The sequence below is a fragment of the Piliocolobus tephrosceles genome, chromosome 14 (assembly GCF_002776525.5).
Source record: "Piliocolobus tephrosceles isolate RC106 chromosome 14, ASM277652v3, whole genome shotgun sequence".
Taxonomy (NCBI): Eukaryota; Metazoa; Chordata; class Mammalia; order Primates; family Cercopithecidae; genus Piliocolobus; species Piliocolobus tephrosceles.
In genome coordinates this window covers 11,230,783-11,253,127 of record NC_045447.1, presented here as the reverse complement: position 1 = coordinate 11,253,127, position 22,345 = coordinate 11,230,783, and the positions used below count along the sequence as shown (strand labels likewise).

Sequence of the window (22,345 nt, the reverse complement as noted above, 5' to 3'; positions counted from 1 at the left end):
TCTTGTTTCAGTTTATTTACCTACACTTGATTTTTCCTTGTTCTGAGTGTGCTCAGTGTCTCATTTTATCCTTTAAGTAAGATATATGTAAGCAAGCTGCTTTTAAATCCTTTCTAAACAATAAAGTAGAGCATAAACATGAAAGTGTTTCTGTATCTAGCCCTTAACAGCCTAATCCTTCTGTCCTCCATTGACAGAATTTTGGTTTGTAGAATAGCTTTGACGCTTGTCTCCTCCCTACCCTACTTTTTGATACAGTATGATTTTATGACCTATTTTTCTAGGATCAACAAAACTTGGGGAGAATTAACACCACCTGACCAGCCATTTGGTGACCATCTTGAGCTCCGAGTGCTGTGTTAATGACATACATAGCTGGGGCACAAACTGTAACAAATCCACCAGCTGAACACATGCTGTAATAAGAATACCAGACAACTTCTCCAAATTTTCCCAGACAAAATCAACCTTGGGAAGAGCCACCTCAGTGATACCAGACATCAGCATGCTCTCCAGTTTCAAAACCAGAGTTACAGGCACCCCACTCCCTCCTTTCTGAGTCCTGACTTCCTCATGCTCTCCCTAGAGGCCACAGGAGTCTCCCATTCCTGTGCCACTCAAGGCTCTCCTCCTCAGGGCAAGTCTCTCTGCACCTCTGTGCTGCTCTCCTGCAGCCACCTTGGCTTGGCTCACAATCTGAGGCTCCTCAACCTTATGCTGGTATCCTGGGAGTCGCTGTTCTTTGACTCCAGTAGTCTTCAACTGATGGGATATGGTCCCCTGATGTATATAAAAACACTTCCAAATTTTGATCACTGTATAATAGTTTATTTTTCATATAACCAGAAATACAAACTGAACACACCACTTACCTGGTTAACTCTTCAGCAAAGGAAATTGAGTGGAGCAGTTTTCTACCTTGATTGTGGTTTCATACACTCAGGAGGCAAAATTCACTTAAGTTTCTAAACACGCAGACTTTCTTGGTGTCTGTTTGGTAACAGCTGTTGCCTTGTACACCTTACTTGTACCAGATCATTCTCTGCCCTGCATCATGGCTTGTCATGTGCCCCGCCTCAACTTTCAGATAAGCAAGACCAGGCTCAGCAATATACGTCATCTGTTGTAACAGGAATAAATTTTAAACTTGATTAAAATATATAATGTAATATACCTTTATGTACTGCTCTTAGCAATAGAATATATTTTGTTTTCTCAAAGTTACTTTTTTCAGAACCTATGTTTTCTTCTGAACTTATGCAGGCCTTCCCTCAAAATTGTAGTATTCATGTGTCATGAACATGCATAGAGTTTGAAAACCTCTCGTTTACCTCTTTGGGGCTGTTGAAGAGGAATTTGGGGTTTTTGCCAACCTTTCCCCACATGGGCTGTGGACTTTAAGAGCTCTCTTTGTGGCCAGGTGCGGTGGTTCACGCCTGTAATCCCAGCACTTGGAGAGGCCAAGGCGGGCAGATCATGAGGTCAGGAGATTGAGACCATCCTGGCTAACACAGTAAAACCCCGTCTCTACTAAAAATACAAAAATTAGCCAGGCACGGTGGCATGCGCCTGTTGTCCCAGCTACTCAGGAGGCTGAGGTGGGAGAACCACTTGAACCCGGGAGGCTGAGAATGCAGTGAGCTGATATCTCACCACTGCACTTCAGGCTGGACAACAGAGCGGACTCACTCTCAAAAAAAAAAAAAAGAACTCTCTTCTTTTAGGCCCTCAGAGGAAAGTCTAGCCTATTTAACTTATTAACTGCCCCTTGGCAGGCAACTTGGAACAAGTTTCCCTGGGGTGCAGGATCCAAGATAATTTGAGGCTTCATCAACCTCTCTCTTGGTGCCCTTAAGGTGGAACCCTTGTCTTTCAGCTTTCTCCTATCTCAGGGCAAGTTTCTGTTTTCTTAGGGCATATATCCATTCCACAGGTTAGAACAGCTTTTGGCCCTGTTTGTTAAAGAGGGGAACGTCCATGGGTACTGAAATTTGCTTCCTTTTTATTTCACTAATCAAATTTAGGGAAAGTCATGCAAAAAAATCCAGCATAGCTTGCCATGATTGGCTTACCATAAATGGCTGGCTCATGGTGTCACACTGCCACTGTTAGTTGAGCTATAAGCAATATTTTTATGTTGAACATTTTACCCATGTAATTAAAGCAGTTACTTTGGGTTCTTTTATGTGTAAGAAAAGGATTGTATGCTTTTTGGCCTCAACTTTTTAATTGGTCTATTGTAGTTATCATAGTGTTGCAGTCTTTTAAAATATAATCTCAAACTGTGTGTGCATAATAGATGTGAAAGCCTTTTAATTACTTTGGGAGTACATTTCAGCCATTCTCTAAATTCTCTTTTTGCTCCTCATAATGGTTCCACAGTTTCCCTTCTTACTTTCTCCGTTTGATGCTTCCCTTCCTTGCACTCCACCGAAACTGCTCTTGCCAAGGTCACCAAAGATCTCCTTGCTACCACATCCAGTTGGCATTCCTCAACTCTGCCTTTTTTTTTTTTTTTTTAACATTTTCAATTGATTGATTGATTGTATAGATGGGGTCTCACTATGTTATCCAGGCTAATCTTGGACTCCTGGCCTCAAGTGATCCTCCCACCTTAGCCTCCCAAGGCAAGGCTGGGATTGCAGGTCAGTCTTTATCTTACGTGACAACTCTACAGGCTTGTTAAAACTTTCTCCTCTCTTGACATCTCCATACTGTCGGGTTTTCCTCCTGCCTCCCTTCTTTACCTTCTCAGCCTTTTTTTTTTCTTTTTTTGGATCTCTTCTTTTCTGCCTGGCCCTTAAATGTTGGTGCTCTTCCAGGTTCTGCCTCAGGCACTGTTCTTACTCTACAAGCTCTTTCTGGGTAATCTTTCCCTGTCTTAAAACTGGTGCCTCCCAGATCCATATATTGAGTCCAGATTTCTATCCACAGATTTCTATGCATGGGCCCATTTGCCTAAATGCCCACTGGCAATCTCTCGTGGGATGACCCACAGGCGACTAAACTGCAACATGCCCCACACTGAACTCACCCTGTCTCTCTTGTGCCAAACTGCTGAGTGAATGGCCCCATCTTCCTTTCAGTTGCTAATTCCAGAAACCAGGAAATCGCACATAGCCATGTTCCGGTCTCTTACCAAATCCCATTGGTTCTATTCTATATTCTCAATGGATTTCACGGCCAGTTGCTCTTTATTCATGTCACTGTGTACAGCCAGTGTTGGACAGCCTTTTGAGTGCTTTGCATGTGAAACTACATTTCACAATGACCTAATGAGGTGGGAGTACTGTTATCATCCCCATCTTACAGATGAGTTCACTGAGATTCAGAGAGGTGAATTAACTTGTCCAAGGTCACACAACTGGTAAGTTGTAGGGGGTGTCCCCCAACCCACATCCACAATAGGTTGTATTTGCTTGAAAGATCCATGATCTTGCTGCTGTTACAGGCCGCTCCAGTGCCCCTCAAACTTGATTATGCATAAAAATTAGTTGAGCAGTTTGTTTAAAACCCATGTTCTGATTTGGCATATCTGGAGTGGGCTGAGTAGTGTGCATTTTTTACAAGCTTACATTTTAAAAGTGACTTTTAATTCCTTATGTGTTTCTTATTTAGACTCTTGAAGAAATACAAGTAAGAAAAGAACAGGGATGTTTGCTTCTATGTAGTCCTTCTTTTGTGTGACATTGGTATCTTTTCCTCTTTCCCTGAGCTTCTGGCACTTTCTCTTGCTCTCCCTGACTTCTCAAAAATTCAATTTAACAAATTCTTGATAAGATTACATCTAGTTTGTCCATGTCCTCAGATGTAATTAACCTAATCCTGGGAGCTTTGATTTCCTTAATGCTGTAAAGAGTACTTTCCCTAATGTACAGCTCTGGCAACGTCATCTTTATGCATTCAGACAAACAAATTCCTGCTGTAATAACAACAGCAAGCCTTCAGCATCTCTTTTTTGCTTATGAAATAAAGTAGGCAGTCTTTAGCTTGACATTCAAGGCTTTCTGAAGTCTTGCTCCAACCTCTTTCTGAGCCTTACTTAACTCATGTGGCCCATGATCCAGCAAACGGGCCTTTACCCAACATTGCCCAGGCCTGAGACTTCCTTATACCTTTTCATCATTCTAGAATGCCCTCTTAAAGTATGCCTCTGTTGAGTCTCATTTTTTCCATGCAGCCTTACCTGATTCCCCTATGGGAAAGTCATCTTTCACTATGTAGAACCTTACAATTGTTTGCATTTCTCTATGGTACCTGCCATATTTTACATTGTCATTATTTGTGGGCATTTCTTACCTGTCCTAATAGGCAGAGATTTTGGTGCTTTTCTTATTGTATCCCCAGCAGTACTTAGCTCATTGCCAGACATCCACAAATCAGCTAGAAGATCAGCTTTGCCAAAAATCTATCTAATAAATTCTTTTTTTCTTAAATTGTTTATGTTACTTCATAGTATTTGTGTGTGTGTGCATGTGATGCTGATATACTTTTTAATATATTTTTCTGATTATGAAAGGAATACATAGTCATTATAGAAAATTTGAAATATACTGAAAAGCACAGAGAAGAAAATTAAATTCATATGTAATCCTACAAATAATCACTATTAAGATTTAGTACACATTGATTTAGTAAATAAATTTGTATACAAAATGGGTTTATGTATTTTACTGGGCTTCTTTACTTAAAAACAAAGTATAGTCTTTTTAGGCATAAAGTTGTCTTCCGTAAATGACTTCATCTCCTTATATCCAAATCTCTTTTTTCTTTTTCACGTGTAATTGCACTGGCTATGACCTCCAAAGCAATCATAAATAGCAATGGTTGCAGGTGTCCTTGTCCTGGAGTTTCAGGTAAGTTTTTAAGGCTGTACATGAGGGTATCTTTTCTTAATCATTACATATCTGAGCATGTCTCTGATTCATAGCTTTCACAAGAACAACTTTACCTGCTTTTAAGTGTCTGAGTCATCACCTTTTTCCTTTAAAACTTCACAAATTTTAAACTGTTATTGTGTTCGTTTCCTAGGCCTGCTGTAAGAGTTTATCACAAACTGGTGGCTGGGTCACTTAAGACAACAGAAGTCTATTCTCTTACAGTTCTGGAGGCTAGAAGTTCAAAATGAAGATGTAGCAGGGCCATCTTCCCTCTGAGGGCCCTGGGGAAGAATCCTTCCTTGCCCCGTCTAGTTTCTGGGGTTGCAGCAATCCTTAGCCCCTTTGGCATGTAACTGCATCACTCCAGTCTCTGCCTCCGTTATCACATCACCTTCTCTCTGTGTCTCTGTATCTGAATGACCCTCTCTTTCTGTCTTATAAAGACATTAGTCATGGATTTAAGTCCTACCGGAATCCAGTAGGACCTTATATCAACAAATTACATCTGCAAAGTCCCCATTTGCAAATAAGGTCATATTCTGAGGTTCCAGGTGGACCTGAATTTGGTGGGGACACTTCAACCAGTACAGTTACCTTTTGCCCTTTAGTGTTCTGAAGAGAAATCTGAGCCAGTTCCAATTCAATTTCAGAAAGAAATGTTTCAGAAAGTTTCACATGACCTTTCCTGGCTGGGTTTTTCTTACAATTTTTTTTCATCTCGTCTTTCATTTTTTACATATTTCCCATAATTTCTCCACACCTTTCTATTTTCATTAATTTTCCTTAAAACGTTGCACCTGTGGGATTATTAGACCCAGTCATTTAATCAAGGATGAATGTTTTCTTCCATTGTACATTTGATTATTGTTTATTTTTTCCCCTAAAACAGTAAAGACCTTTTTCTCTGTCCTCCATGACTGTCTTTTCTTTCTTTTTATTTTCATTTTGTTTTGTTCCTTTCCATTCTATAATCAGCATCTAAAATGATGGAGATATTACTGTTTTAGTTCCCTCAAATTAACATTTTGTTTTCCTCCTCCAGTGAAGATTTTAATCCTACATTTGCATTTTTTCATCCTCTTTTATCTCACCCACTTGCACAAGGTTTCTACACTGTTGCAAAGAGCTCATGTCTTCTGTCTCCCTGAGGACAGCAATGGCTATTCTAAAATTTTATTTTGGTTTCATAGTAAAGATGGTTAGAGCTATGCTTCCCTCTTTTAGCTTTCAGGATTATGTGTAGCATTTTTTCATAGCCCCCATTTTTTTTTTTTTGTTTGTTTTCGTTTTTTTGTTTTACTTCAAACAAAAACAAAGAGCTATTCAGACCTTCTGTTTTTCAACATTCGGAATGTATAACTGGCTCTCAGCTGTCATTGTTCATTTGGGACTGTAGCTTCTCTGAGCAAACAACTGGATGGCTGGAGATTATACAAAGTTCCTTGATCAATTTCCAGGGTCTAGTTGGTGTTTATCTTATAAACCTCTGCTGGAGTGAGATAGGATGTTCTCCTGTGCTTGGCTTTTTGCTGCTCTGAACCAGTGGCTCTAGAATTTATACATGACAGGGGCTTAGGAACTACCAGTAGCAGTCTGGTTAAAAGAGGCGTATTGAAGTAATGTTTGCTTAGCTCTTTACATAAGCTTGATAAAATGCCAGCTATCTAGATCAAAAAACAAGATGCAGATTGTGAAGAGGTTAAATGTCCCCCAGCCCCTTGGCATGTTAGGGAAACTCCCCAGGGTACTCTGCCTTCAGGACTCTCCATGTCTCGCTCCCTACCTGGGACACTTGGTTTATGAGAACTGCATTCTCTAAGATGGACTCGCTCTCCCTCCCTCCTTCTTGCCCCGTGTTTTCTTGTTGTGAAAAAGAGGTGCTTGTACGAGTGAGGCTGCCTCAAAATGCAGTGCCCATGCAGTAAAAAGATGATTCCTAGTGTTTTATTCTTACTCTTCTGAAAGACCCAGTGTCTCTTAGCTAAAATGAGATGGTGTGGGGAAGATTAAAGTGCCTTCCAACCTTCCATAATTTGTTGTGTTCCAGGCAACAAAGCCAGTCACCAAATATGTTTCTTGATTCTTCTCCATTGGCCAAATAGTAAGTAGAAAATGTCCTGATATTTTGGACATAGGATTGCCAATCATTCCTTCTTAATATTCAAAGGAGTTGTCATAATTTGTGGTGAATTTTCACAAGTCTTTTACCGGGAAGTGGAGTATCAGGAACTACTGTTCAGATATGATTTTAATTAGGAAACCAAGACAGGTATATTTTGAGCTGGAAAGCTACATGACAGTGCTCATCCTGAATTGCCTCACGTTTCTCGGTAAAATAGCAGAAACGTCATCTGTTAGGAGAAAGGGTGTTTCTGCAGTGGAAACCTGTGACAGATAAGGTGGAGGATGTGATGTGATGGGAAGTAAAAAAATAATGGATCAAAAGATTGGATGGTGGTGAGGATCTAGCTGTAGTCAAATAGCATGAGCATGTTGTAGACCTGGTCAAATGGGAACTCTTCTTTGAACACAGAAGAAGAGTGAGAGTTCAGTTGGCAGGGGGTGAGCGAGTGACTTGACTTGGTGGCATGAGGAGGAATGAGCAGCATGCAAGGTCTGTGGGGTGGTAAGTGCAGCCTGATTAACCACAGATTCCCGGATAGAACTCGTGCCAAAAGGAGCCCAAGTGGGTTATGAGGTAGGTCCTGTGATGCCACAGCTGTGCCAGTGGGAAGGAGAGGATGCTGTTGGAGTTAGGAATGGGTGGCAGAGCCATGGAGTTGGGAGGTATTCGATTTGAAAAGGCAGAAGAACACGAGCTCAGGTTGTCAGATCAATCATAGTGATGGGTGTTGAGTTTGCTGAGGACAGGGGCCAGAGACAAGGATGGTAAGAAAAGTCTGAGTCCAGATCCAGGGCCTTGGTGGCTCTCGTCCAGCCACCGTTTATCCTTCTGGCTGGGGAATCTGCTTACCAATCTGGTTGGTTCTATATGCGCCTTGGTGCTCTCAGCACCCCAGCTGCGCAGCTGCCCAGTCACCCAGATCTCCCTGTCCCCCGGCACAGGCAGAATAGGATCAAGGTGAAGAGTGGGAGGAGGAGAAAAAAAAACACCCCTTCTCCCTACTCTGGTCCCCACACTGGCTCCTTCTCCCTTGCCTTTCCCTGCAGGCACGGATGTGGCCTAAAAGAGACCAGGAGACAGGCCCCAGGGTAGCACTCAGAAGTGAGAGGATGGCTCATTCTACCCATGTTTATAGTCAGGAATGTGTCTGTGTCTGTCTGTAATTTGCATGTGCGGGGTCAAATGGATCTGCTTTCTTGACCAGTATTTGCAGTTTAAATAAACCTGCTTATGTTGGAAATCATTTCTCAAAGGTCCTCTACATCTTCCAGAACAAATTGCATTATAGCAATGCAACCTTCCCCAGTTCCCCCAGGCAGAGTTGGTCTCTCCAGTGTCTGTCCCCTGTTCTTTTGTCTGTTGTTATGGCATTTAACCAGGTTGTATTGTGATTTATCTGATTATATGTATGTGTGTCTCTCACTCCCTCTGGGATTTGCAGTCCTCTAGGGCAGGGATCATGTTGGATTTATCTTTGTCCAGCAGTTAGTACAGGCCCTGAAAAAAAATAGTTTCAGTAATGTTTGCTAGATGGACAAATATGTAAACAGATCTTCCAAGAGTTTAAATGTAGCATTAAAGTGGCTTAATCATGCTAATCAAAGCATTTTATATTAATCACTACCATATTACTATAATATATATTATAGCATCATAACATTTATTGAGCACTTATTATGTCCAAGTACTATTCTAGGCTAATTATATATTTTACATTATTAAATCCTCACCACAAGCCTAGAAATAGTTACAGTCACTGTCCCCATTTTAGACATAAGGAAACTAAAATTTAGAGAGGAAAAATTAAGTGATTTTCCCAAGGTCACACGGCTAACAAGTATGGAACTGAGATTTGAACCTGGTCAGTTGAACCCCAAAACCCATACTCATAACCACTCATTTTAAAGAAAGGGGATCTAGGAGAAAATATTACATATTATGCTTAAAGATGTACTTTACATAACCTTTTTTAGTTTTTTTTCTCAGTAAAAATAATGTTCCTGTGATTTATATACCTGAATGCCAAGTACACAGTGCATACTGAACAGAGATCATAGGGAATCCCAGCACTAATTTAGAACGGAAACAAGCACCAGCCCAATGAAACAAAGCAGTGAAATAGACGAGGAAGTGCTTTTTGTTTTTGAAAAATTACATATTTGTATTAATCTAAGAAAGATCCTCGTTTAATAATAATTGCTTACAATTTGAAACTAATAATATTTTTATTTATAGTTAATGAGTAACATTTTATGCCTTCTATTTTTAAAAAATTAATTTGTTAAATTTTGCAAACAAGTATTCTTGCTTGGATCTTATTTTTTTTTCTGAGATAGAACATCTAATATATTGAACACTGTTCAGTATTAAATGAAACAGTTAGTTTTGCTGAGATTAGACCGAGGCCTGTACTCAGGATGTTAAGTCACATGAATTTTCACTATTTAACTAGCTGAATGGCAAACCAATTTGATTCTGGTCACCCAGAGCTTCATGAGTGTCCAGCATGTCACAACCCTGTCGAATAGAACTTTCTGGAATTATGGAAATATTTTTGTCTGTGCTGTCCAGTGTAGTAGTCACACATAGCCACTGAGCACTTGAAATGTGACTAATGCACTCAGGAACTGAATGTTTTTTATTTTAATTAAAATTAAATCTAGGCTGGGCACAGTGGCTCACGCCTGTAATCCCAGCACTTTGGGAGACCTTAGCAGGAGGATCACTTGAGACTAAGAGTTCGAGACTAGTCTGGCCAACATAGCGAGACCATGTCTTTACGAAAAATGAAAAAGTAGCCAGGTGTGGTGGCATGTGCCTGTGGTCCCAGCTACTTGGGAGACTGAGGCAGGAAGATTGCTTGAGCCCAGGAGGTCAAAGCTGCAGTGAGCCATAATTGTGCCACTACACTCCAGCTTGGGAGACAGAGAAAGACCCTGTCTCAAAAAATAAAAAATAAAATTTAATTTAATTTAAACAAGACTGGTGGCCACAGTATTGGACAGTGCAAGAACTCAGAAGGAATCACTCACAGTCTGGCAGATCCTAGCCGAATGATCATTTAATTTGTTTTTTTGTTTTTTGTGTTTTTTTCCTTTTTCTCCCTCCTAGGCACAGTCTTCCACAGAATCTGATTATTTGGTATATGACCATAGCAGAGATGAAAGACCAAATAAAGTTAAAAAAAATCCTGTCCTCTTTTCTTAGCATTAGTGATGTTACACATATATATTAATACCCTTTTCCTAAACGGATTCATCAAAATGAATGCAAAAGATCTGGTGCCTCTTCTCAAAGGAAGCTGCCCCACTTTTCTGTGACTGTGTGGCTCTCATGTGGCTCTCACGTAGCTCTGGTGTGGAGCATCAGATCCTTCACCTTCTCAGAAGACACTCTGGGCCAGGGCTGCCTTTGTGGGGCAGTATTCTGACAAGATCTTCAGTTTTGCAACTAGATTTTGGTCTACTCAGATTTCTTTCTTAAAATAATTTTCATTGTGTATGTTTTCCTGGAAAATTTTCCATTTCATTGAACTTATTGATGATATTGGCATAGTTTCATATAGCATTCTCTTAATCTTTTAGAAATCTCTTTCTTCTTAGTGGTTCTGTTTTCTTTATTATCACTATATGTATTCATCTTTATTCTTTGCTTTTTAAAATTAGACTTGCCTTGAATATCTTGGATATGTTAGTCAATTATACTATCTTTCTAATTTTGTAATTTCTGCTCGAATCTTTTATTGATTCCTTTCCCCTGCTTTCCCTGGGTTTATTTCATTTTTTTTTTTTTTTTTATCTTCAAGTGGTTAATGCTTAGTTCATTGTTTTTATCCTTTTTTGTTTAATAATAAAAGCATTGAAAATGTGAATTTTTCTGTAAATATAGCACCTATCACATTATCTGTTTTGATATGTACTGTTTTTATTGTTGTTCATGTCTGATTAGTATCTAATTTCACTATTCCTATTTGACTCAAGAATTTATATATGTAGATATACATAAATTTATTTATATATGCATATATTTAAAGAGATGGGATCTCACTGTGTTGCCCAGGCTGGAGTACAGTTGCTGTTGATAGGTGTGATCATGCACACTATATCACTTAACTCCTGGTCTCAAGCGATCCTCCTGCTTCAGCCTCCCAAGTAGGTGGGACAACAGGCACAATAGACTGAGATGTTTATTTTCTGATTTTCAGTTTTTAAAATCCTTTTGATTACTAATTTCTTATTGAATTGCATTGTGTTAAAAATGACCTGTACAGTTTTATAGAATATTTATAAGTTTTTCACGTTATATTGTTCTGTAGACCTTTTTCTTGCTTTTCTGGGCCGGATGCATGCCTTGGCACTTTGGGAGACCAAGGTGGGCGGATCACCTGAAGTGGGGAGTTTGAGACCAGTCTGACCAACATGGAGAAACCCCATCTCTACTAAAAATACAAAATTAGCTGGACGTGGTGGTGCATGCCTGTAATGCCAGCTACTCGGGAGGCAGAGGTTGCAGTGAGTCGAGATCACGCCATTCCACTGGCAACAAAAGTGAAACTCACTTTTCTTTCTTTTCAATATTAGGTCGGTTTTTTTTAAGTTAACCAGATATTTTTAAAGGTGTGTATTCTCTGTACCTTGATACAGTCAATATATGTCTATTAAATCATGTTTATTAAATTTATTATTTGATTCCTCTATAAACATTTACTAGTTTTTGCTTTGACCTATCAGAGAGAAAGGTACTAAAATTTCCCATTACAACTATAATTTTGTAAACTCTTCTTTCTAGTTATAATAGTTTTTGTTTTATAATTATATGTTATTCATTGCATAAATGTTTATAGTTATATTTTGGAGATGGGTGGTTCTAATTATCCATATAAAATAACTTTTTTTATTTGATGTCTTTTTCTCCTAAGTTCTACTTTATGGTTTTATTTTTTATGTATTTATTTATTTTTTTTGAGACGGAGTCTCGCTCTGTCACCCAGGCTGGAGTGCTGTGGCCCAATCTCAGCTCACTGCAAGCTCCGCCTCCCGGGTTCCCGCCATTCTCCTGCCTCAGCCTCCCGGGTAGCTGGTACTACAGGCGCCCAGCTAGTTTTTTGTATTTTTTAGTAGAGACGGGGTTTCACCGTGTTAGCCAGGATGGTCTCGATCTCCTGACCTCGTGATCCACCCGTCTTGGCCTCCCAAAGTGCTGGGATTACAGGCTTGAGCCACCGCACCCGGCCTTACTTTATGGTTTTATTATTCCCTTACTTTCTTTTTGTCCCAATTTGCCTAGAATATTTTTTATTTTGCCTTTCTTTTTCATGATTGCTTTATTGTATTTAATATATTTCATTTATGTTACCAATCAAGTCTTTTTTGTTTTAGTAGGGAAATGTAACCAATTCATATTTATTAAACATCTGTGCTGTTCTATTTACCTTTAGGAGGAGTTCCAGGCTCCTCTATCCACTTTCTCATTGTATCCCTCCCTCTCACTCCACCCTTCAGGAGTGCAGATCTGGATTGATCAGATTAGAAAACATGTTACTAATTACTAAACTCCTGGGTAGACAGAGCTATATTTACAAAGGTCTGAGCACACATGCAAAAGTCTCTTTTCTGGACCCTTCTCCCAGAAGAATAACAAAGGGCTGGATGCATTCCACTGTGAGAGGAGACCTGAACAACTCCCTCCTCTTTGCTGGCTCTGGAGGGGTAAGATCTCAGACTGCCTTGCTGTCTTCTTTCTTTCCACACCATGTAGGCTGATCTGCCTTCACTAGTAGCTCTCCTTTAGTTTTGGTCTCACTCATTAGTAAAGAACCTTGCTAGAGGGGGTGGTTAGTGTAGGAGATAACTTGCTTATTCCTGTGTTCTGTTCCCTGCCCAGGGACCACTTTCATAACCCCCCAGTCCATTCTTTGCACTTTCTCCCAGATATGTTCTCTGTTTTTCATAATCATTTTCCTCTATTTATCTCACACTGATATTCTTATTTACTCTTTAGGGGCATTTTCTTCTCAGTATCTAGTTTTTGGTTCACCACGGTTACTACATTTTGAAATTCAGTAATTACACTTTTCATCTGAAAGCTGATTATAGATTGTTCCGTTTTCGTAGATCCAATATGCTCCCAATTACCATAATTAGAAATTTTCAAAAAATTCTTGTACTTTTTGTAGTAAATCTGTTTCATAGAACATTTTCTCTGATATTTCAGGTCACTTTTTACATTTTATATTATGAACTTATCATAGGATCAGTGATTATTCTCTTGATTCTTCCTTATTGGGGATATTAGTTGGCTTAGAATGTCACAATGTGGTAAAAAACAATAAGTTTATTTCTCTCTCATATGCAGCCAGGAATTCTAAGTGGGTGGTGGGTCTGCACCACACATTCAGGCTCAAGAAAAATCTGCTGTCTTCAACATGAATTTCCAGGATCCCTCTGGTCACTGGGGTTCTAGCCAGTGGAGAAGGGAAAAGTGCATAGAAGAGGTACCTCCCCTCTCCCAAAGGGCCTGGGTCCATAAATGTACCCAGGTGAGCTTTGGCCCACCTTCAAGTGGAGCTAATTCAGTCAAATGGCCACCTCTAGGGCAATGGAGTCTAGCTTTATGTCCAGCTACGATTCTGCACTGTGACAAACGGCGAGAGTGGATTTTGGTGGCAGCTGGAGCTCTGTACCATCTAGATGAATTGAGGGAGAGGGCTTCTAGGTTGTGCAGTTTTGACATTTGGATGGGTTCTGATAGAGATTGTGTCATTCCTGAGCCAAATCTTCTCCCAAAAAAAGAAAATGTAGGTTTTTTATAGTTGTTATTGGCCAGATCAAAGGTTTGTGAGGCTAATAGAAAGAAAATGGACAGAGACAGCTACCTGACAGTCAGCTTCTCTACTGTGTTAAAAAGATTTTTTTCCTGAAGTGTTAGTTTTTTCATTCCCTAGTGTGCTGGGACACTTTCTCCTTTCACAGCAGCTGATGTTCTGGTCTTCATGAGGCTCCAGCCACCACAGCCCCCTCTGCTTTTGTTAGCAAGCTATGTGACCCAGCCAGGGTGGGGGGCACTGAGACTGCCACTCTGTGCTGGCCCTGAGTGTGACCAGTAGGATCTCCTGCCCACCTACTGCCCCCCCCCCCCCCCTCCCCTCAGGCAGGTCCTGCCAGCATGAGCTCAGGGTGTTGGTGTGAACCTGCATGATTTGATTAAGTTACTGCCCAACCGACTTTCCCCAGCCTGTGGTGCTTCCAGTTATTGGCCTGCCCTTCACTTTGGCCTTTCCTTCATGATAGAGCTGGTAGAATTCCTTTGACATTTCTTGCATGATTAATGAACTTTCTCTGGTTTCCAGGGCCAGCATAGGTCTTACCCCTGTTTTTATATCTCTTTGGCCATTTGCAATAGAAATTTGGCATTCATCTATTCACATATGTCTTATTTATGAATATTTAATGAGATGGATACTATGTCAGATGGTGTGCTTAGCTCTGGAGATGCAGTGGTGAGAACAAATAAATGTAGTTGCTGTCTTTTTGAAGTTTGCTGGAGAACAGAGAGAGCGCCTGAGGAAAGACAGGTGTGAACCAAGTAATCACACAGAGAAATGTCAATCACAACTCTGCAGAGTGTCCCCAGAACTGACAACAGGGTCATCTTCCTGGGCAGTGGGTCAGGGAAGGTATATAGAAGGAGGGGGACTTTGGTGGAACTGAAGGATGAGTAGTAGGGTTTTTTAGGGGAAGGTGAGAAAGGAGGGCCTTCCAAGCCAGGAAGTCCCAAGCATGTGTCCTCTGGTGGGAAGAAGTGAGGGTGCTGGAATAGAGGTGGGATTGTGGCACACAGTCATATTTGCAGTTTGCATAATCACCCAGCTGCAGGCTTCCGTGTGAGGAGCTGCTTGGAGAGGAGCAGTGGTAGATGGGTGTCTAGACTCAGTAGGAGGTGGTCGTGGTCATCCAGGTGACAGATGATGGTGACTTGAATGAAGCTCTGTCTTTATGGATTTCATGAGTTCAAAGGGAACTGCATTTCTTTTTACCATCAAATCGTTAAATTTGTTCTTCCTTTTTTTCTTGAACTTTTTAAGCAAGACAAGCAATATGCTTCTTGTTCTAAACTCAACAAATGAAAAAGAGCATTATTGCGTATGCCTGTGTCTAAAATATAGTGTTTTTATGATGTTTAATTTATATTTTTATATGAATGAATGACTATCAGCTCTTCTCTCAAGCCTTCGACTCCTAGATGAGACTAGTTATAGTCAGGACTATCTCTAGCAACCTCTATTTTCGGGGTAACAAGTAAGGGGAGGGTGTGTTTCACGTCTCTATAGACCTATGTCAGACATTATTAATGGATCATAGTGCTCTTTTCTTGCCAAGTCCAGATGTCATCTCAGAATGCTTCTCCCAAAGCCCTTAAGGCAGCCTATACCAATAGTACTCTACCTGAAATCTACTTACTTTTCCCTCTATTTTAACAGTGAGTAGAAACCCACAAAGAAGCTGTGGATGCTGAATCGTCTATACATCCCCTGTGAAAATGGCAGTGATCCTATGATATCTAAATTTCTCTTTCTCTTGTACTTTAAAATTGGCCTCTGTAAAGTTAGAGACAGTCCACCAGATTACTCTCACTTCTGACACCAACTACTGCAGTGTTCAGGAGTCCCCAAGACCACTCTCAGGTTTGATAGTTTGCTAGAAGGACTCACAGAATTCACTAAAAGCTGTTAAGCTCATTTATGGTTTATTGCAACAAAAGGATGCACATTAAAATCAGCCAAGGGAAGAGATGCATGGGACAGAGTTCAGAAGAGTTCCATGGCAGAGCTTCCCGTTGTCCACCCCTGATGGAGTTGTAGACAGCATTAACTCCTTCTGGCAATGATGTGTGACAACATCAGCACAAAGTGGAATGTTGCTCATCAAAGAAGCTCACCTGAGTTGTGGTATGCAGAGTTTTTAGCAGGGCTTGATCCCGTAGCTATGGCTGACCACCCACATGGCCGACCTGAGCCTTCAGCCCCTCTGGAGGTAGAGCTGATACTGTGTGATCCAAAGCCCTCACTATAAATCAGTGTGACTCAGAGCCCCTAAGTAATCAGACACTAACGCAGGTCATTCCCAGAATTTGAGGGCAACGGCTAGACCTCTGTTTGGACAAGGTGAAATTCATGACTACACAGCCTCTTGGGTTCATCCTCAGTTTAGCGATAGTGTAATGATCTGATGTCATCCAAACATTTGCTTTTAGAAATTATTTTGCAGGAGAAAGAGGAGATATAAAAACTGAACCTAATCACGGACATTTTCTGGAGGATGGTTAGGGAGGGTGGTGGTTAGATGAGGACAGTGGGCTTCTGGGGTCTGGCTGCCTCTGTTCACATCCCAGTTCTACCCGTACTAACTAGTTAAGTGACTGTAGCCCGTTGTTTTACCCTTCTCTGCCTCAGTTTCCTCGTTCATAAATGAGAATAATAATAATGCCTACCTTGTGTTGTTATGAGAATTAAATGAGATAATACATATTAAGAGCAAAAGAATGCATGGCCTTCAACAAATACCAGATACTGTTTTTATATTTATCATAGGAAAAATTTATCAATCTCTTTTAAATAATTTTCCTTGAGAAAATTCATTGGAGTTTTTCCGTAAAATTTTTCTATTAATTTTTATACCATCGTATCTCTTAAGCACTAGTGAAAATATGAGGTAACCATCTTTCCTGAGAAATAACATTTCTGTTTTGCTGAGCAAGCCCTGAGTTAGAGAGGTGAGAAGTGCCCCTCAGGGCAGGTGTGTTCTGGTGAGTCTGCTGTTGGCAGATCTTTGTTGCAAATTGTGGATAGATTTAAAGGCTAAAAAAAGATGTGTTGTTTTCCCGAGTCACTACTGAGAAAATCTAGAAGGAGGAAATAAGTTAAATCTTGAGTCAGGAATTTTAGGACTCAAGTGCCAAGCCCCGGTCTGTTCACTCACCTCTTTCGAATATCAGGCCCCTTGGAGGCTGTCAATTTGCAAGCATCACCTTGCCAGAGCTAAAACACAGTCTGTCTGCCTGAGGAGGGACTAATTGGCCTTTTGGAAACTGTTTAAAACTGAATGAAGCACAGGCGCTTTCTCTGGTGGTAGTAGAGCCTTGAGTTCTTGCCAGCCACTAATTGTTCTTCAGGCTTTCCTGGGAAGGCGGCTGAACTTGAGAGCTGGCTTTCGGTCTTGCCATCTGTGAACTGCCACTTGTCCACATGTGGTGTGTATTAAGATTGGTTTTGCTGGGAGCATCAGTATTGGAATGTGTTCAAATTTAAATGTGATGCTCTTGTTTGCCATTCTTGCAGGTTAGCCATTGTTACTCTGGGGTTCCCAAGGACAGTGGGAGCCAACTGTATGCGTACCTGGCTGATAGAGCTTTGAAAAAACTGTTAGCTTCTAGGCTGGGCACTCCAGCCTGTGTCCTTAGATGTGGCTTACTTATAGGATAGCTACATACAGATAGACATTGTAAATACTACCTAATTGAATGCTTTTTCCCCCCTAGCTTATTTCCAGTGATGCTGATGGAGCCATCCAAAGGGCTGGAAGATTCAGAGTGGAAAATGGCTCTTCAGATGAGGTAAGGAAGCCTCCCCACTTCCTGTAATGCCACCAAGCACATGATTGCAGTGCCTGGGATATAGCAGTGAAAGAGTTCTGGAGGAGGTAAATAGAGCTTTTCAGAGCTGTGCTTGAAGCCAATGGAAGGGAAATGTCAGTATTCTGGCATGGAAGGTGCTATTCATAGGGTGACACATACCCTTTAAAAGATCTATGTTAAAACGAGGTAGACACAGGAAGTTTTTCTGCCAGCAGTGGGGCCAGAGACAATTCTACCACCCTCTGTGAATATCCCTGAGTCCCAGTACTTCCTCTGCCAGGCTGATCAGCTTGGCACGGACCTCCGAGCAGTGCCAGGATCCAGGAGGGAGATGCCAAAAATTACTGCAATGACAAAATGTCATCAGGAAAAGAGGCTGGTACTGCCTACCACTCCTTGGGCCACACCCACTTTCTGGGTTCTCAGTCTTCCTTGCTGCAGGCCACAGACACTCTCCTTGCCTTTTTTTTTTTTTCTTTAAAACTGCCACTACCGTCTCTATCCCACGGGATCTACCCTTTAAACTGCAGAGTATGGCAGAAACTCTCCAGCCTTTTTCTTCTCTGCTGCCTTTTTGCACAGTAGCTCATCATAGCTCTAGCTCCCCGACCCTGACCCTGGGCAAGGACCTCAGCCTCCCTAAGTCTCAGTTTTTTTCATCTGTAAATTAGAAACTGTCTCAAGATTATTGCAAGAATTCAGTGCGCTATGCTTGTAAAACTCCTAGCACTATGCCTGGCACATAGTAAGCATTCACAAGTGCTAGTCATGATGCTATTGATGGTTATTGCTATTGTCATCACTGCCACATTGCCAGTTTTCTCCTGACCACCTCCTAATGCAAATTCTTGGTGAAGAGCTACGAATTTCACTTGAAAGCCCACAACATTTGGGAAGTGATTGCTCATTTTCACCCTTGGTCTTAGCCATATACATTCACCTGACCCTTGCCATTGACATGTTAGCCAAGTTGGGGCTGAATACCCCTGAATAGGTACCCACATACTTCTTGTCCAGAATGATGTCGGCTGACCCACATAGAAGAAGGAACTCATGGAAAATTTTGCTTCTGAACCTTAGAAACAGCCCTCCCCAAATGGCCTGGCCCCTGGGACTAGATAGCCTCACCATCACAAGCTGAGGCAGCCAAGGGTTCTCAGGAGCTAAGCCAGGCACAGAGGCATTGAGTTCTTGCTCTCCAGTGCTTGGAAAGCTAGCAGTCACCATGCTGAGTTTCTACTTTGAGAGCCCATGGAGGCTGTATACCTTGAGACATCTTTCTGTTACCAAAATTTTGCAGAACTTCAGCCCATCCTGAAATGGACAAACCAAACTGGACTTTGCCACCCTATGTAAGCACAGCTCCGGCCTTTCCGCGTCCAGTGTCTGGAGGAAATACACACCTCCCAGGAAAGACATCAGTGGGGCCTTCATGTGATCCTGTAATCACCATACACTTGGCAGTCAAACACTGCTCAGCTGGCCCTGCTGTACACCAGAGGATAGGTTCTGGGACCCAGTCAGGGGTTAGAAATGACCTGTGCTTGGGCCGTGATCAGGAGTGGCTTAAGAGTCAGTCTTCCCAGGGTTCGAATCATGGCCCTACAACTCACCAGCAGTGTGGCCTTGGGCAGTTCAGTCAACATCTTGGGAACAATTTAGGGAGTTACTGATTTCACAAATCATTGCAGTCTGTTGTGTTCAAAACACAGTCCTATCTCAGACTGCTTCTCTGGAAATACAATATCAAGGATCAAATACATTTTTAGGTTTTATTTCCACCAGAACTACTGAGCATGATGCTCCATTGGAGCACCTTGGCTGTTTTGTATTGATGGTCTTCAGTTAAAAGTTTCTGGCCAATGGTACTTCCTAGCCTGATAAAAGATCTTACGGGCACTTGACTTTCAGAGGGAAAAAAACAGCTGGCTTGCTCTGAATTAGTTAAAGCTGTTAGTGCAGTAAAGGACTCACTATATGTAGTTGCTTAAAAATTCTCAAACCTATGAACAAACAAATTGCAAATTTTGTTTTGGGGTTATTTGCACTTTTATTATTCAATTGTAAGAGTTTTTTATATAGTCTGGATAATTAGATGCTTATCAGATACATGATTTGTAAAAATTTTCTTCCATTCTGTGTTTTTATCTTTCCACTTTCTTGGTTGTGTCCTTTGAAGCACAAAAGCTTTAAGATTAGATCATGTCTAGTTTGTCTGTTTTTTTTTCTTTCGTTGCTTGCACTTTTGTTGTTATGTCCGAGAAACCGTTGCCTAATCCGAGGTTGCTTGGTCACTTTTTATAGTTTACTGTTCCCTTGAGATAATGTCAAATTTGTCTTTTATTTCTTTAAACATAGTGTAATGGTTTTATCATCTGCGACTGAGAATTCCAATATGTGAAGTTTTTGTGGCTGTTGTTTAATTGTTTTCCTCTGGGCTGTGCTCCTCATGTCATGTGCTTCTCTGTGTGCTAGGCTGCCTGATTGTGTACTATTTGTTATTCCTGAATATTACTTTTTTGGAATAATATGAGGCCTAAGATGAGTTGCTTTTTGGTAGGGAGGACTTATGTTTGCTTTTACCAGATAACTTTAAACCAAATACCCAGCTTGAGACCTTTTAAACTACCCAAGTGCTGCAGATTACCACACCTCAGAGACACTCCCCCGCTCAGCTCTATTGCAGCTGCAGATATATGTGAAAGCTGGCGTGTGGCCACCACACCTCAGAGCCGCTCCCCGGCTCAGCTCTGCTCGGTGCTGTCACAACTTCCTTGTAGTTTTTGGTGGTAGAGGTGGTTTCTTCTGATTCCCTCTTCCTTGAGTGTGTAGCCCTTTGGGATCCTAGCGTAATGTGGGGCTGGGCTCCTATTGGACTTGCCTACCCCAGTGGGTCTTGGGATTTGAGTCTTTGTCCCCCACGAGGTCACCAAAACCCAAATTCAATTTTGCTGGGATTGACAAACATCCTCAAGCCAAAAAAGACTTTCATGATGCATTTACCTCTCTAGGTTCCCACTTGACTTTCAGTTTTCATTGGCAATTCTTACTATTTGGTAAGCACTCCAGTGCTTTTTTTTACCCCCCAAGACAGAATCTTGCTCTGTCACCCAGGCTGGAGTGCAGTGACACTATCTCAGCTCACTGCAACCTCCGCCTCCTGGATTCAAGCAATTCTTCTGCCTCAGCCTCCCGAGTAGCTGGGATTACAGGTGCGTGCCACCATGCCTGGCTTATTTTTGTATTTTTAGTAGAGACGGTATTTCATCATGTTGGCTAGGCTGGTCTCGAACTCCTGACCTCATGATCTACCAGTCTTGGCCTGCCAACGTGCTGCGATTACAGGCATGAGCTGCTGCGCCTGGCCTCCAGTGCTTTCAAGGAGATGATTTTAATATTCTTCTAGTACTTTTAGTTTTTTCAGTGGGAGGGGTAGATCTGAATAATCTAGCCTGCCATTACCAAAAAATAAGTTATATCGGGAGTGCTTTTCATATAATATGACAAAACATTCATTCAACTGGCATTCATAGGGTCATTTCCTAGTGCCAGACAGGCTGAGCCCTGGATGCAGGATTGAATAAGCCTGCTGAGGTCCCTGCTCCTAGAGACCTGCAGGTGGCAGGGAGAGCCATCAGTAACCAATAGAAACACATAGAAGGATTGCAAATTTTTGTAACTGCTGTGGCAAAAACAGAGGACCATGGTGCAAAGAAATTGGAAGAGCCCTAGTTAAGATGGGGTCGTCAGAAAGCCCTTGCCAGCGACAGCCAATGAGGCTGAGCCTCTGAGCAGTGCTTCTCAGACTGTCTTTTTAATTTCCGGTCAGTTGCAGGAAATTAAATATGTGGTCCTACCTTATGCAACTGATCAAGGAATTGGATATCATCCAGACTGGTCTGGACTGTTTCATGAGATGAATCCACTGCGCATGTACTTTGATGCCACAGGCATGTCAGAACACTATAAAGGTTTCTTGTATACCTTGTCATGGGCTAGTAAACAGTTTGCAGATTGGCATCCATCAGAATGGACCATTCTTTCCTGCCTTAGAGTTCATCTGGGCCAATCCGCTTTACAATGCATGAGTTCCTACATCAGTTTTGCCAGCAGTCAGCTGATCTCTTCCTGCTTGAGTGTATCTCCAGCAGGAAGATACCTCCTTGATAGGATTTTTTTCCTCCTGACACCAGTTAATTCTGACACCAACTGAGTGTCCTACAATTCAATTCTCACACCAACTACCTGGAGTTAGTGTCAGACTCCACAGGTTTAAGGGCTCAGTCCCACAAGACTGTCCTCATTTCAGAAGCCAGTCACAAGCATTGGGTCTCTAGGTTACCTACATTCCACATTTCTGACCAACTTGACTACAAAGTCAGGTAGCCGTTACCACAGCCTCCTCCTCAGCTTCCGTAACTCCCTAAAATCACTCACAGAATTCATAAAAGCACTTTTTTTTACTATTACTCATATATTATAAAGCAGCAGTCCCCAACCTTTTTGGCACCAGGGATCAGTTTTGTGGAAGACAGTTTTTCCATGGACTAGGTAGTGGGAGATAGTTTCGGGATGATTCAAGCACATTACGCTTATTGTGCACTTTACTTCTATTATTATTACATTGTAATATATAATGAAATAATTATACAATTCACCATCATGTAGAATCAGTGGGAGACCTGAGCTTGTTTTCCTGCAACTAGAT

At 41.4% G+C, this 22,345-nt stretch overlaps 1 protein-coding gene across 3 annotated transcripts in view; it reads left to right on the top strand.

Moving 5' to 3' along the window:
- GARNL3 (GTPase activating Rap/RanGAP domain like 3) overlaps positions 1-22,345 on the top strand; it is a 136,680-nt gene that overhangs the window by 10,347 nt on the left and 103,988 nt on the right. For all 3 annotated transcript variants that reach the window (XR_002732587.1, XM_023217113.2, XM_023217114.1), the window contains one exon: positions 17,542-17,616. Coding sequence is in view for 2 of the 3 variants with exons in the window: in XM_023217113.2 (XP_023072881.1) it covers positions 17,542-17,616 (75 nt within the window). In the remaining variant the exon portion in view is untranslated. The remainder of the gene's footprint in view (positions 1-17,541; positions 17,617-22,345) is intronic.